Below are 17,685 nucleotides of genomic sequence, written 5' to 3'. Positions count from 1 at the left end.
CAAGTCGAAAACATGTCTGAACAAGTTCGTGCCTGTGCTATTTGTGGCAGTAACACATCAACGTTGCATTTCTTGCCCAAGATAGAAGAGGTGAAGAAGAAATGGTTGGAATTTATCTTTGGAACACCACCAGCGAAGTATAATGCAGCGTTAGTGCTGTGTTCTGATCATTTCAACCACAGTGACTTTTCAAACTTCGGTGCCTTCAGTAGTGGTTTTGCTTCGAGGTTGCATTTAATCCCTGGATCTGTGCCGTCAAGACGATCGACCACCAGCTCATAAGCTGTAAGTAATACATGAACTTTTTGTTCGAAGGTTTTTGTTACAAAATAGCATGTTCATATTCTCCACGTTAGCATGGATGACATGATCACAAGCTAGGCAGGGATGAGAGTTTTCCGCTTTTTCTGAGTAAAAAACGACCTTTTTATATTATGCCAAATCCGTTGAGAATTTTTTTTATTAATTTCGGGGGGTTGGGGTATGTTCCTTCATGCTGTTCAAACTTTATTAACTCCAACGATGTTTACACATTATTTGTAAGTCGCCATCTTTAGTCTCGTTTAAATCTCGTTGAATGTGATGTAAAATTCTTGTTATCTACATTGTTATTGGTCAAAACATCGACGTCGAGACCATAATAGCCAATCAAAACAGTTTTTACAAAGACACCCACATTCTCTTTTTTTTTAAGTCACTCATTCATTTTATTCGTTTGTTTGTTCAGTAAAAACCCAAACATTTGTTGAATTTTTCTTATTTCCTCGCGTCGCACCTCAATGACGTTAGCGCGCGGTATTTTTCCCTTCGCGGTTTGTTCCTTCTCTCTCGCCGTAGTAAGAAACCCACATCCGCTTGTTCTGACTCACTGGAGGTAGCATCACAGTGCTGTTAGCCAATCAGAGGTAACACGTTTACATGTCATGAATATTAATGAGCAAGAGCTGAAATCCTGTCGTTCTCCCGCCACCCGCTCCTCCAGCAAACTAGAACAGCCTGAAACAGGAGAACCACAGCATTTTTTTCACCAAAACCGGCTCACGGGGCATTCATTCATACTAGAGACCACCGCACAATTAATGGAAAAACGATGCAAGGAGACCTTTAAAGGACTTAGATACATCATACTGCACATATACACTCACCATTCACTTTATTAGGAACACCTGGACACTCATGCGGTTATCTAAGTAGCCAATCATGTGGCAGCAGTGGAACGCATAACATCACGCAGATACAGGCCAAGAGCCTCAGATAACATTCACATCAAACATCAAGACGGGAAAAAGTGTGATCTCCGTGATTTTAACCCGAATTATTTTTCTCCCAGCAAATTTCTTCACCAAACTAAGCTACTGTCTACATCAGGGGTTCTCAAACATTTGCGATCTGGGATCCCCCTGACTGTAGCAAGTGTAGTTTGAGCCTCCCCTCCCCCGAAAAAAGATAGATAAGCTATTACCGTATTTTTGGGACTATAAGGCGCACTTAAAATCCTTAAATTTTCTCAAAAATTGACAGTGCGCCTTATAGACCCCTTCGCAGTAAACGTCATTCATACGAAAGCGGAAATTGCGTGCGCAGCCTGGACCCAAAAAAGACTCAGAAATGCCTAGTTGTTGTGTTGTCGGGTGTCAGAATCGTAGCAGTGATGGGGTTAAAATGTTCAGAATTCCAGCAGGATCTCACCCATTCCAAAAAAATCGCCGACGTCTATGGCTACAAGCCATCATACGTGTAGACTGGGATGAAAGCACCATCAAAAATGCGCGGGTTTGCAGCGCCCACTTCATCACAGGTAAGATCAGGCTATTTATTAAATCTTTCTTTTTTATTCTTTCTAGTCTTCGTTTATTGATGTAGCAAAATACTTCGGTAACGTTTGTCTGATTAGCTGGGTCATAGTTACACAATGTAATGAATATTGTTAGCATGTTAACTTAGCTTTGCATGCAATTTTGTTTGTAGGAGAGGTCTCGCTTGACTCAAGCAGTCCAGATTTTGTGCCGTCATTGTTTGTGTATGCCGAAAATCACAATTTTAAAGCAAGGATGGAAAGGTAAAATTGTGTGCCCTCACTCTAAATGCCAACTTACGTTGACTGCTCTAACCTAGCTCCCGCCCCGTTCAGTTTCATTTCTGCTCTCTGCCTCTCGCTTTTTACGCAGCTCTGATTTCTCTTAGCTGCACTCTTTACACTATCATTCCTTTCATGCCATTACCTCCTGCAAATTGCTGTTTAGTGTTGGTATTTGCTGTTGTAGCTAAAGCCACATTGCCATCACATCACTGGTATACCGTATTTTCCGGACTATACGTCGCTCCGGAGTTTAAGTCGCATCAGCCAAAAAATGCATTATGAAGACGAAAAAAACATATATACGTCGCACCGGACTATAAGTCGCACTTTTTTGAAGGGTTATTCTATCCATAGAATCTGTGATTGTATCTGATAAGCGGCGCGTGGTTACTGCGCGACTGCATTGTTTATTTAATAAACGAACAGCTGAGCAGTGATAACGCGCCCTTTGCCCTGTAAGTAGCCTAGTCTGATTATTTTAAATATCTACTACTATCTTTAATACTATCACTATCGTTATTACTAATAGCCTATATTATTATTATAACTAATATTAGTAGCCTATTACTGATGCATTAATCAGTTTGCTTTTAGAATATTTTTACCGGTAGGGCTTATTATCACCCCATGGCTCTTTCATCTGTGTTATTAAAGCTGTAGTCATCATCGAGGAGTGTCATTCTTCATTTTTGTCGAATTTTATTTCATCAAATCAGAGGTCAAGTAGGCTATAGGTATATCATCTCCAAAGACAGGTACGGTAGTAAAAACAACCGTCTAGTGAAAAAAAAAAAAAAAAAAAAAACCGCTTTTAAATACCCTACTTAAATCCTTAAAATGAGTCATTTAACTCATGTCTTGTGTGATCTGATCTCCAATGGTGAAATAAACCGGTTGTGATGAGTACAGTCTGTTATTTTAGAAGATAAATGTAATATATAATTTAATATATAGACTAATAAAATTTAATATTTTATAATATAATATCACGACATATTACTGTCTGTAACTGTTTGTCACTAAAGCGTTTTCTAAGATCATAATGTCTGATATTATTATTATTATTATTATTTTACACACACAATAAGCGCATGTGCGTAAAGTTATAGTAAACCATCCCCCACCTTTTTTTTTTTTTGAGTCGCCGGACCCACCCACCTCCTGCGTTCCGGGACCTCCCACTTCACAAATTAAGCACTGCCTAAAATCACTACATAACTTATTTAAATAACTATAGGCCTATCATTAATAATAAAACACAGGTCAATCAAGTTTATCAAGCTGATGATTTCACTCCAAATCAGCAAATCCATTGAATTCCTCATCCTCGGTGTCGCTTCTGAACAACTCTGCCTCCAGCGGCAGATGAAGCGCCGTTTCCTCTTCTTCTGCGTGGCTGTCGTCAGACTCAGCATCAGCTCCAGTTATTCCGCGGTGAAAAAAACCCCCAAAAAACCATATATACGTCGCACCGGAGTATAAGTCGCATGGCCAGCCGAACCATGAAAAAAAGTGCGACTTATAGTCCGAAAAATACGGTAATTTGATTAAAACAAAATGAATATGAATGTCCCATTGTTAATCAAGTTGTACATGCCCGCACATAACATAATCATATGCGTCTAAAGACTTGTAGGCACGAAGTTTTTCGTGGGTGTACACAGAAGTCTTGTCAATAAGGTACGAGTATATATCTGGCCATTGTATACCAGGGAACTTACTAACATCGTCCGTCCACTCTTTAATTAAATACGGATCCGGTAGGCGATGTCCACTTGTTAGAGATAACTTATTTATGTAGCATTCTCGATCTTGTAACGACAATTGTTTTGCATAATCTGACAGCTCATAATGCCGGTCTATGGGCAGCGCCATTGTTTCTGGGTCCAGGCTGCGCGCACATCCTGGCAACGGTCGGTTTGTTTACAAACATGCGAAGGGGTCTATAATCCAGCGTGCCTTATGTATGATTACTTGTTGTGCTTACTGACCGATTTTATGGGGTACAATGCGCTCAAAAATTTGTCGAAATGTGCAAGTACGACTTTGGTAAGCAACGAAGCCGCTCCGCTCAATGGATATTCGGAGCATTACAGTACGCTGTGTCACTACCTGATCGGCCCCGTAACAGGACCCCGAGCAGTCTACAAGACTGCCTGACTGTAATGTCTAAACTAGAAGTGCATTCATGTAAGGCAGCCCGGGCCCGGAGTACACGCTAGCAACAATAAACCAATCGGAGAACAGTATTTAGTACGCTTACCCCCGCCACTTTTTATACGTAATACGTACTGTGCTTCAACATTATATTACAGTACATTTGTGTGTACGTAAAAGGACCCCCAAAATGGCACCTGTTTAGAGGCATGCTTACGAAGCGGGTTTCAAGCGGGTTGGAAGAGGAATGAATCAATAAGTGAGTGTATTTTTCTGTACCGGTATTTGTTGTTACAACTGAGTGGAATAAAGTTTGATTTACCGGACTGTGTTTTGCTTAATGCGCCTTACAATCCGGTGCGCCTTATGTGTGAACATAGACACGTTAATTCACAGTGCGCCATATAATCCGGTGCGCCTTATCGCCCGAAAAATACGGTACTTATTATTATTATTATTAGGCTGTATTTTTTTCCATTGTTGTGTATTATTACAATGTTAGGCAACACAGCCTGAGACTGAAAAACGTTAAATTTTGCCCCATATCCTTTTAAAAATTTCTGGATCCAGACGCGGTTCCGGATCTCATTCTCATCTCATTATCTCTAGCCGCTTTATCCTGTTCTACAGGGTTGCAGGCGAGCTGGAGCCCATCCCAGCTGACTACGGGCGAAAGGCGGGGTACACCCTGGACAAGTCGCCACGTCATCACAGGCCTGACACATAGACACAGACAACCATTCACACTCTCATTCACACCTACGCTCAATTTAGAGTCACCAGTTAACCTAACCTGCATGTCTTTGGACTGTGGGGGAAACCGGAGCACCCGGAGGAAACCCACGCGGACACGGGGAGAACATGCAAACTCCGCACAGAAAAGCCCTTGTCGGCAGGGCTTTGAACCGGTTCAAGGAACGAAAACGAAAACCGGGAACTTTTTCTATTTCACATGGAACAGAAACGAAACCAGAAACTTTATTATTTTTTATGTTCCGGAACAGATACGCTTATTAAAAATAATGGTAACCGGTTAATACCGGTTTTTATTTCGTTCCTCAAAGTTTCTGTAGCCTACAAATAAAAAAGTCATTCTTCTCCTGCGCAAGTTTCTATGACCCGCTGGGGTTCACTTCCTGTGTGACGTTCGCTGACTGAATGGAGAGCGCGGGAGGGTGGACTACTATCACGTCTCCAAAGAGGTAAATATTCCAGTCTATCGTTATTCAAAAACGTCAATTTCAAACACGATATCAATATATTTGTCCACGTTAATGAGAGGCTCGCGAACATTAAATGACGTTAACCTCTGTTAGCCTATCAATGCATACGGGGCTTTCCACTAAGGCTCATACTAGCCAGCCATGACAAATAAGTAGCCAGCCGGGGGGTGGGGGTGGGGGGTGGGGGGTGTTAAACACAAAATAAACTCTGCCGAGTGCGCGCGCGCACACACTACTGCCTCCGCCGAGTGCGCGCACGCGCACACCGTATGTCGGGGCCGCGGATCAGCGAAGTCGGCGGGGAATTTGTGGTTATTATCGGTACAAACAGCGCGAATCACAACTTAAATGAGTGCGGTTCAGTTTGACATTGTCAGTCCGTTAGATAAACATTTAATTTTATTAAAATCGAAAATTAATATTTAGAACCTGTGGGCTACAAAAATAATAGTCATTAAAGTAGCCGGCTGGACTTAATTGTGTGCCGGCTGTATGGCCGGCAGCCGGTGCTTGTGGAAAGCCCTGTATAGGGCCTGACTAGCCTTTGGTAACACACTAAACGAATTATCTTTCATTTTTGGCACTTTTTCTGTTTGTGTAGGTGGGAAGACATACTGAGAATCCAAATCGCCAACATTTGAAATAATAATTGTTTTGAATTATTTCGTGTCTTATTTAATGAAGGTTGTAATAGAATTAGCCTACATTTGGCTTAAGCTGGATGAGACAGAGACATAATTTTATAGCCATTTGTTAAACAGCTGACAGGGAACGTAATTAACCGTTCCGGGAACGAAATTTTTTTGTTCTAACCGGTTCGGGAACGTCTATTTAATGGTGGAACCCAAAACCGGAAACGTTAAAATTCCGTTTCTGTTCGGAATGAACCAACAGGAAAAAAATTCTGGTTCAAAGCCCTGCTTGTCGGCCACGGGGCTTGAACCCGGACCTTCTTGCTGTGAGGCGAAAGCGCTAACCACTACACCACCGTGCGGTTCCGGATCGCCTCCAAAATTTAAGTTCTTCACTGGGCCAAGACGCGCATCTAGTAAAATTTTCATAAAAATCCGTCTGTACATTTTTTTCTGCAAAGTTGCTAACAAACACACACATGAACGAACAAACAAGCTCTACCAGAGTACCGGAGGTAGCGTTAACGAACGTCTCAGTGTGACACATGAGCCTGCTTTGTTTGGCAGAGTTCTCGAATTCTCGGCTCAATTTTAGTTAAACGCGGCCTCAGGTCATCCTCAATCTGCGCGCGATTGCGGTATGGTTTTGAAAAGCCTGCCTCACACAAGTATGTTGACGCGAAAGGTAGGAGAATTTTTAAGGCAGTGTCACAGAGCTGCATCAGTGTTACCCAGAAGGTGCTAAAAAGGTGCTTCAGCTTGCTGCCACTCTTCAGTGATGAATTGTTTGCGGTGCAAACAAACGGGTCCCGAACCCATGAAAATGACCGGTAGTCCTCCTTGAAATAAGAAACTAACTGCTGCTTAAGCCCAGACAGGTGATCTGCAGCTGAGTGGAAAACAGAGGAGAACTCACTGCCGCGTGCCTCAGTGATGACGTCTGCGAGGCTGGGGAACATGTCGCAATTTCCGACAATTATGCCAGAGGACAAGTTTTTGGATGAAAGCATCCACTCTGTCAGCAAGGACCAACAGGTTGGAATCTCGGCCTTGCAGATTCAAATTATTCATTCTGTCAAATACGTCGACCAAATACAACAAGGAAGCTAGCCACAGGGAATCATGGAGGTGCTTGTCTAGTTCCGAATTGTTTTCGGTCAAAAACAACTTCACCTCTTCTCACAGCTCATACAAGCGCTGTAACACTCTCCGTCTGTGTGCAAGAGCAGCTGTTCATGCCCAGAACCCATTTCCTGACAGAGGACCCCAAATAACCGTGAGTTCAGTGGACGCAACTTAATGTAATTTATCATCTGAACTGCCTGTTGAAGCAAAGAGCGTCAGCATTTTTTTTAGCTGCAAGTGGCTCGCGATGGATATGAAAGCTGCAATGGTACGAGCTCGACTCGAGTACACAGTGGTGTGTTTCCGATGTCTGTGATCTCTTATGTACTTAAGGTGTGTCTATAAAAGTTTCTTGCCGAGATTTCAAATAATAACTCTCCGTTTTCATTGGCTGGACTGAAGACGAAGACATTCGTTATTTGTTGGTGCAACTGTAAACCAGCCCCTTGCATTTGCCACTGAGCGGTCTGCGACCACACGCCCCCCCCCCCCAGTTTGAGAACCACTGGTCTACATTGTCTAAAGAAGGAAAATATTCTTACTATTGTTCCGCTTGTGTTACAGACTCCAAAAAGGTCATGTTTTTAGTGCACAAATCTTACCAGTCCTCACTGCATCTGTCTGCACAGAATGAACCTGAGGAGCCTCCAGTCCAGGAATCAGGGAGTCCACACACACATCAGCACTTCCTGTGTTTATGTGGTTGAGGGAGAGAGTGGGTAGGGGTTTATTATTTATTATGCATACGTTTCATTTAGAAAGACAAAAGCCTGTGTAGTGTGCGAGGTAACGAGCATAATACCATCTCTCGTGTCCTCCACAGAACTGCCAAAGGGGTCGGACATTGACAGGAGGTCAGGCAGCATAAGAGATGCATCTGGAGACTTCAGACCCTCGATTAGCTTTTCTGTATAGAGAGGGGAAAGGGAGATACGCACAGACCGTCACTCCACATTCAGCACCACAATGTGACTAAAAACCTGTCAATCATCCATCTAACAGCCATCAAACCCTCATCTAACCCTCATCCAACAACCACTTAACCCTCATCTAATATTCACCTCACAACCATCGAAACACCATCTAACCCTCATCTACTCCTCACCTTACAACCATCTAAACACCATCTAATACTCATCTGCCACCCATCTAACTGTCAACTAATACTCACCATCTAACCCTCATCTAATACTCACCTCACAACCATCTAAACACCATCTAACTCTCATCTAATACTCAACTTACAACCATCTAAACACCATCTAACCCTCATCTAATACTCACCTTACAACCATCTAAACACCGTCTAACTCTCATCTAATACTCACCTTACAACCATCTAAAAACTCATCCGCCACCCATCTAACCCTCATCTAATACTCATCTGCCACTCATCTAACCCTCATCTAATACTCACCTCACAACCATCTAACCCTCATCTAATACTAATCCGCCACTCATCTAACCCTCATCTACAACCCCGATTCCAAAAAAGTTGGGACAAAGTACAAATTGTAAATAAAAACGGAATGCAATGATGCGGAAGTTTCAAAATTCCATATTTTATTCAGAATAGAACATAGATGACATATCAAATGTTTAAACTGAGAAAATGTATCATTTAAAGAGAAAAATTAGGTGATTTTAAATTTCATGACAACAATGCATCTCAAAAAAGTTGGGACAAGGCCATGTTTACCACTGTGAGACATCCCCTTTTCTCTTTACAACAGTCTGTAAATGTCTGGGGACTGAGGAGACAAGTTGCTCAAGTTTAGGGATAGGAATGTTAACCCATTCTTGTCTAATGTAGGATTCTAGTTGCTCAACTGTCTTAGGTCTTTTTTGTCGTATCTTCCGTTTTATGATGCGCCAAATATTTTCCATGGGTGAAAGATCTGGACTGCAGGCTGGCCAGTTCAGTACCCGGACCCTTCTTCTACGCAGCCATGATGCTGTAATTGATGCAGTATGTGGTTTGGCATTGTCATGTTGGAAAATGCAAGGTCTTCCCTGAAAGAGACGTCGTCTGGATGGGAGCATATGTTGCTCTAGAACCTGGATATACCTTTCAGCATTGATGGGGTCTTTCCAGATGTGTAAGCTGCCCATGCCACATGCACTAATGCAACCCCATACCATCAGAGATGCAGGCTTCTGAACTGAGCGCTGATAACAACTTGGGTCGTCCTTCTCCTCTTTAGTCTGAATGACACGGCGTCCCTGATTTCCGTAAAGAACTTCACATTTTGATTCGTCTGACCACAGAACAGTTTTCCACTTTGCCACAGTCCATTTTAAATGAGCCTTGGCCCAGAGAAGACGTCTGCGCTTCTGGATCATGTTTAGATACGGCTGCTTCTTTGAACTATAGAGTTTTAGCTGGCAACGGCGGATGGCACGGTGAATTGTGTTCACAGATAATGTTCTCTGGAAATATTCCTGAGCCCATTTTGTGATTTCCAATACAGAAGCATGCCTGTATGTGATGCAGTGCCAGCTAAGGGCCCGAAGATCATGGGCACCCAGTATGGTTTTCTGGCCTTGACCCTTACGCACAGAGATTCTTCCAGATTCTCTGAATCTTTTGATGATATTATGCACTGTAGATGATGATATGTTCAAACTCTTTGCAATTTTACACTGTCGAACTCCTTTCTGATATTGCTCCACTATTTGTCGGCGCAGAATTAGGGGGATTGGTGATCCTCTTCCCATCTTTACTTCTGAGAGCTGCTGCCACTCCAAGATGCTCTTTTTATACCCAGTCATGTTAATGACCTATTGCCAATTGACCTAATGAGTTGCAATTTGGTCCTCCAGCTGTTCCTTTTTTGTACCTTTAACTTTTCCAGCCTCTGATACCCCTTTTCCACCAAATCAGTTCCAGGGCTGGTTTGGAGCCAGTGCTGGTTCACAACTCGTTCAACTTGCGAGCCAGCTGAGAACCAGTTTGCTTTTCCATAGCTCGCAGAGCTACGTCATTACGTCACTGTATACGTCATTACATCGCTGTATACATCAGTTACATCGCTACGTTTGCATAAACCTTGGCGCGAATATCGAAGCAAAAACAACACTGAAGCAGCAGCAGCAACAACAACAATAATAATAATGGATGACTTCGCGTTTGTACAGCTGCTGCTTCTCGTCACTTAAAAATGGCGATCTTTCGCGGTCTTGTTATTGTTGTTGGTCTTAACAACTCCGCCCCCCCGCTGACGTAAGCGGTTCTTTCTTCTAGCCCAGCAGAGAGTTGGTGCTAGCCTGGAACCGGTTTTTCTGGCCCCAGAGCCAGTTCTTTGTCAGTGGAAACAGAAAACCCGGTTCCAAACTAAGCACTGGCCCCAAACCAGCCCTGGAACTGCTTTGGTGGAAAAGGGGCAACATTGCCCCTGTCCCAACTTTTTTGAGATGTGTTGCTGTCATGAAATTTCAAATAAGCCAATATTTGGCATGACATTTCAAAACGTCTCACTTTCGACATTTGATATGTTGTCTATGTTCTATTGTGAATACAATATCAGTTTTTGAGATTTGTAAATTATTGCATTCTATTTTTATTTACAATTTGTACTTTGTCCCAACTTTTTTGGAATCGGGGTTGTAATACTCACCTCACAACCATCTAAACACCATCTAACCATCATCTAATACTCATCCGCCACCCATCTAACCCTCATCCACCAACCATCTAACCCTCATCTTTCATCTAACCCCCACTGGACCTTTATCTCCACCAAGTAGACTGTCTCTTTAAACAGTGTGTAATATTCCAGAAATTAACATCATGACATTTAAAAGCTTCTGAGTGGTCAAATGAATAAGCAAAAAATTCCAGCAAACTATTACGAGAAGCTTGTGGGAGGCTACCCCAAGGGTCTATTCAAGTTCAAGTAAATAACTTGAATCTGAGGCACTGAGGCACCAAAGACTAATCAAGTGTATGTAAACTTCTAACCCACTGAAATCCGATACAGGAAATAAAAGCTGAAAAAAAAATTTGGCCTCCCCAATATTATTTTGAAATAACCTCTGATGGAAATGAAGTAGATACCTTAACTGACTTAACACAGGGAATGTATAGTAACATCAAATGTGTGGAAAAATGAGTTTGAATGTCTTTAGTCTTGGGTGTATGTGAACTTTTGGCCATCTGACCCTCATCTAACACCTATCTAACGTTCATGAAATGTCTAACACTTTACACTGTCACATTAAACTCTCATCCAACTCCTACTCAAAACACACACACACACACACACACACACACACCTTGGGCAGATTAAAGGTCCCATGGCATGGTGGTTTGTTGATGCTTTAAACGGGCTCGTGGAGGTTTCCGGATGTTATATCTGCAGCCTTTCTCGAAATGAACCCTCAGCACGTAAGCCTCCTGGGAGAAAGCCCCATTTCAGCGCTTTTCCCAGTGTGTCGTTTTGCTAATGAGAAGCAGGAGGCGGGGAAGGGTAGAGGGTGGGGGCGGGTCTTATCATTAATATTCATGACATGTAAACGTGTTACCTCTGATTGGCTAACAGCACTGTGACGCTACCTCCAGTGGGTCAGAACAAGCGGATGTGGGTGTCTTACTATGGCGAGAGAGAAGGAACAAACTGCGAAGGGAAAAATACCGCGCGCTGACGTCATTAAGGTGCGACGCGAGGAAATAAAATAAATTCAACAAATGTTTGGGTTTTTACTGAACAAACAAACAAATAAAATGAACGAGTGACTTAAAAAAAAGAATGTGGGTGTCTTTGTAAAAACTGTTTTGATTGGCTATTATAACAGAGCATGCTGCATGCTTTTTGGTTTTGTAGCGCAGAGTACCTGGCTAACTGCAGGAAGCGGTTAGCTGCACAGCTAATGTAGCCATTGCTAGGCTAACGCACCAATTTTAAAACACGGCAAAACGACTTAACAGTTATACACTTACTTGTTCGGTGTTTGTGGCTGATGCGGCAAGGATGCTTGGTACGGACCCAGGCTTCAGTGACAGTTGATGTGCAAAACCTGCCCTGTACTGTCCCAAGTTGTGGAAACATTCATCAGGAAAATGCTTCCGACAAACATACAACGTCTTAGGTAGACTCGACGGCGTATTATTGGAGTAAATTAAATTAAGCCACTGCGTCTTCAGGGGCTCTCCCGTCGGCAGTAAAAACAGACTCTTTTCTGTGTTGTCACATCCATGTACAGCGCAACTTCCATGTTTGGTGGCAACTTTTGAGCTGGGCGGGCAATCCATACAGTGGGTGGGAATCCAGAGGGGGGGCGTGGGGATCATCTCCCTTGCTGACGTCGGCAAGGGAAGAGCTTCTCAACGCGCCGTTTTGACGCGCCATTCTCAAATATTGGGCATAGTTTGGTTTACACATTATGAAATTTCTAGCCACTGGGGCGACTTAAGAAGGTCAGAGGAACTCATTTTAACGTTAAAAAACCTCAGAAAGTGAAAATTTCATGCCATGGGACCTTTAAGCAAGTCAAAGAAACTCAACACAAAAACTTCATTAAAAACAGCAGTGGAACCTCGGGCTGGGTCAGGCACATGTAGCTCATTTCACCCTTCTTTAATCACATTTTCTTCTGATTCATGCCCCAACTTCCACATCACAGACAGGAGGAAATACTTCAGTCGCTACATTTACATGCCCAAAATATTCTAGGTTTTTTCCCTTATTCTGAAAAAGGCAGTATTTCTCCTCGGCTGTTTACATGGCAAATGAAAATGAATATTCCGCTACTATTCCTGTTTACATGCACTCACCTCACAAACTGTTGTCTAGTTGGTTTGTTTACATCGCACAGAGCTGACAAGAGTCTGTGTGTCGCAAACTGCTGTAATAATCCCCACCTGAGATGTAGATTCCGCATGCGCTGTACACATATCCAAAGAATGTTCCTTAAACCCAAATATTTAACAGTTATTCCATGAAATCGAGTCGTACATGAGCTGATAGCTGATGAGGCACGTAGCACCAAGCTGGCTATAATCCACGTACGACGAGATTTCTTGGAATAACTGTTTTATTCTTTTCACGTTCACTGGATTTTGAGAAAGACCATTTTTATTTTATTTTTTGCAAATTCGATAAATAAAAAGTTTGTACAAAACATCCGACAAAATCGTTTCCGTTTAGATGTAAACAAACCGGCGAAATGACAGGAGCACTTTGTTAAAAATGCAATAATAATAATAATAATTCTTGGAAAAAAAAAAACGTTCTTACCATCAAATACTTTCATTCCATATTTTGTTGCTTTTTTTTTGTAGTTTTTCGGGTTTTGTTTTCGAGTAGAGTTTTTATTTCGTCCTCGGTTGGTTTAGCAACACGCATCGCCATTTTGTTTTTCTCTACTCACGGTATACAGTCATGGCCGAAAGTGTTGGCACCCAAAATTTTTTATTTTCCAGAAAATGAAGTATTTCTCCCAGAAAATGATTGCAATTACTCATGTTTTTTTAAACACGTTTGTGTGTTTTGAAACAATAAAAAAAAAAAAAACAGAGAAAAAATAATAATTTGCATAATTTCACACAAAACGGGCGGCACGGTGGTGTAGTGGTTAGCGCTGTCGCCTCACAGCAAGAAGGTCCTGGGTTCGAGCCCCAGGGCCGGCGAGGGCCTTTCTGTGTGGAGTTTGCATGTTCTCCCCGTGTCCGCGTGGGTTTCCTCCGGGTGCTCCGGTTTCCCCCACAGTCCAAAGACATGCAGGTTAGGTTAACTGGTGACTCTAAATTGACTGTAGGTGTGAATGTGAGTGTGAATGGTTGTCTGTGTCTATGTGTCAGCCCTGTGATGACCTGGCGACTTGTCCAGGGTGTACCCCGCCTTTCGCCCGTAGTCAGCTGGGATAGGCTCCAGCTTGCCTGCAACCCTGTAGAAGGATAAAGCGGCTAGAGATAATGAGATGAGATGAGAAATAATTTCACACAAAACTCCAAAAATGGGCCAGACAAAATTATTGGCACCTTTTCAAAATTGTGGGTAAATTATTTAGTTTCAAGCCTGTGATGCTCGTTTAAACTCACCTGTGGCAAGTAACAGGTGTGGGCAATATACCGTATTTTTTGGACTATAAGTCGCACTTTTTTTCATGGTTCGGCTGGCCATGCGACTTATACTCCGGTGCGACGTATATATGTTTTTTTTTTTTCACCGCAAGAGAGCGCTATGTAGCTTTGCATGCAAGTATGTGCCGTGTACTCTATTAATACCACTGAAAGAAAAAAAAAATACCGTTACAACTGACAACAAAACAAAGCATTTTTAAAAATAACTCTCCTTCCAAGATGAACGTTATTCTTCGTCTATGATGTTATGGTGTTAATGGTCTGAATAACGTTTAATGTTTTTTATCTGATATGACGTTAACTGGCAGGCGCACTTTCTGCCTGTTTTTTTCTCTGAGCGGTTGTTGTTGTTTTTTTTTCACTAGACGGTTGTTTTTACTACCGTACCTGTCTTTGGAGATGATATACCTATAGCCTACTTGGCCTCTGATTTGATGAAATAAAATTCGACAAAAATGAAGAATGACACTCCTCGATGATGACTACAGCTTTAATAACACAGATGAAAGAGCCATGGGGCGATAATAAGCCCTACCGGTAAAAATATTCTAAAAGCAAACTGATTAATGCATCAGTAATAGGCTACTAATATTAGTTATAATAATAATAATATAGGCTATTAGTAATAACGATAGTGATAGTATTAAAGATAGTAGTAGATATTTAAAATAATCAGACTAGGCTACTTACAGGGCAAAGGGCGCGTTATCACTGCTCAGCTGTTCGTTTATTAAATAAACAATGCAGTCGCGCAGTAACCACGCGCCGCTTATCAGATACAATCACAGATTCTATGGATAGAATAACCCGTCAAAAAAGTGCGACTTGTAGTCCGGTGAGACGTATATATGTTTTTTTCGTCTTCATAATGCATTTTTTGGCTGATGCGACTTAAACTCCGGAGCGACGTATAGTCCGGAAAGAATCACACCTGAAACCAGATAAAAAGGAGAGAAGTTGACTCAATCTTTGCATTGTGTGTCTGTGTGTGCCACACGGAGGACAGAAAGAGGAGAAGAGAGCTGTCTGAGGACTTGAGAACCAGAATTGTGGAGAAATATCAACAGTCTCAAGGTTACAAGGCCATCTCAAGAGATCTTTGTGTTCCTTTGTCCACGGTGCGCAACATCATCAAGAAGTTCCAAACCCATGGCACTGTACTACATAGTTAATCTCCCTGGACGAGGACGAAAGAGAAAAATTGATGCAAGGTTGCAACGCAGGATTGTCCGAATGGTGGATAAGCAGCCCCAATCAAGTTCCAAATGTATTCAAGTTCTCCTGCAGACTCAGGGTGCATCAATGTCAGCGCGAACTATCCGTCAACATTTGAATGAAATGAAACGCTATGGCAGAAGACCAAGGAGGACCACACTGCTGACACAGAGACATAAAAAAGCTAGACTGCAGTTTGCCAAAATGTACATGAATAAGCCAAAATCCTTCTGGGAAAACGTCTTGTGGACAGATGAGACCAAGATAGAGCTTTTTGGCAAAACACATCATTCTACTGTTTACCGAAAACGGAATGAGGCCTACAAAGAAAAGAACACAATACCTACAGTCAAACATGGTGGAAGTTCAAAGATGTTTTGGGGTTGTTTTGCTGCCTCTGGCACTGGATGCCTTGACTGTGTGCAAGGTATCATGAAATCTGAAGATTATCAAGGGATTTTGGGTCGCAATGTCGGGCCCAGTGTCAGAAAGCTGGGTTTGCGTCCTTGGTCATGGGTCTTCCAGCAGGACAATGATCCCAAACATACCTCAAAAAGCACCCAGAAATGGATGGAAAGAAAGCACTGGAGGGTTCTAAAGTGGTCAGCAATGAGTCCTGATCTGAATCCCATTGAACACTTGTGGAGAGATCTTAAAATTGCTGTTGGGATAAGGCACCCTTCAAATATGAGAGAACTGGAGCAATTTGCAAAAGAAGAGTGGTCCAAAATTCCAGTTGAGAGGTGTAAGAAGCTTGTTGATGGTTATAGGAAGCGATTGATTTCAGTTATTTTTTCCAAAGGGTGTGCAACCAAATATTAAAGTTGAGGGTGCCAACAATTTTGCCCGACCCATTTTTTGAGTTTTGCATGAAATTATAACAATTTTGCTTTTTTTTCCTTTTTCTTTTTGTTTTAATCCAATGCACACAAAGGAAATAAACATGTATATCCTCCTGGGAACCAAGAAAAAAATGTGTCTCTCAATTTCTCTTTTGTTGTGATTTCCTTACTAGGAATTTCCCAGCAACCCTCCTAGTCACATGAGAAAGCCATTGGAAAGCCCAGGATGTACTCTTTACAAGACACCAGGATTCAAGTGAATCGCTTGAAAGAGTAAGAGGGTGTGCATGTAAAACAAATGTCAGCTACAGAGGACACAAGTCTATGGGCTGGTTCTCAGGAGGATATAACAAAACGTGTAAATGCAATCATTTTCTGGGAGATATGCTTCATTTTCTGGAAAAAAAATCTGGGGTGCCAACACTTTCGGCCATGACTGTATGAGCTGATAGCCTGGTAGTAAAGTAGCCAATGAGAGCATGCGATTGCTCATGTCCAGTGAATGTGGACAGAATAAAGCCAGTATCTCACTGAGCTGCAACAGCTTGCGACAAATTGTGAACGTCATTCGTGAGAGAGTTTCAAAAGTGTCTTGAAACATCCGCGGGGCTTCTCAATTTCCTCGCATGAGCCGCAAAGTGTCGCGCCTTCGTCGCTGAAATTTTGAACGTTTGAAAAATTCGTGCGACAAAATTTCTCTCAAAATAGACGCAAATGCGTCGCTGGTGTCGCCAAGCCGTCACGAACCCTTCTCAAGTCAGTTTCCGTGAGACAGGAAGTGCGAGTGTATCTCACTGGGCTGCGACAGCCTGCGACTATGTTGGAGACGCAACAATTGCGATAAAATATGCGAATATCAATTCAGTGTGATTCCAAGTGAAAATTGTCGCTAAGACTACGTTCAGACTGCACCCTGAAACGACCCATATCCAATTTTTTTGCCCATATGCGACCTGTATCCGATTTGTTATTGACAATCTGAATGACACAGATCCAATTTTTTCACATGTGACCCAGGCCGCTTGGATATGTGGTCCTAAATCCGATGCATATCCGATATTTTCACATGCGACTGCAGTCTGACCGGACAGGTCGCATTCATGCGACCTACACGTCATCAACAAGAGACAAACGTCACTATTCTGCGTTGGCTAATCCCGCCTCTTTGGTGGAAAACAACAACATTTGTACAGTTTTCAGAATTTAAATAGACTTTTATAGAATTGATCAAGCTAATGGTGGATTTGGTAGGGACCTGGATGTTGATCTGTTAGCCTGATTAAATAAAACAGTTTCTATAACTGATTTATAACTTAAACCATCCTGTATT

At 42.3% G+C, this 17,685-nt stretch overlaps 1 protein-coding gene across 2 annotated transcripts in view; it reads right to left on the bottom strand.

Annotated features, from left to right (window-relative positions):
• aak1b (AP2 associated kinase 1b) overlaps positions 1-17,685 on the bottom strand; it is an 82,997-nt gene that overhangs the window by 21,218 nt on the left and 44,094 nt on the right. For both annotated transcript variants that reach the window (XM_060908327.1, XM_060908328.1), the window contains exons 17-18: positions 8,020-8,124; positions 7,820-7,906 (exon numbers count right to left, since the gene is read on the bottom strand). In XM_060908327.1, coding sequence (XP_060764310.1) covers positions 7,820-7,906; positions 8,020-8,124 — 192 coding nt within the window. The remainder of the gene's footprint in view (positions 1-7,819; positions 7,907-8,019; positions 8,125-17,685) is intronic.

Source organism: Neoarius graeffei, chromosome 25 (genome assembly GCF_027579695.1).
Source record: "Neoarius graeffei isolate fNeoGra1 chromosome 25, fNeoGra1.pri, whole genome shotgun sequence".
Classification (NCBI taxonomy): domain Eukaryota; kingdom Metazoa; phylum Chordata; class Actinopteri; order Siluriformes; family Ariidae; genus Neoarius; species Neoarius graeffei.
Note: the sequence above shows the minus strand (reverse complement) of the source record. Positions and strands in the feature narration are given on the sequence as shown.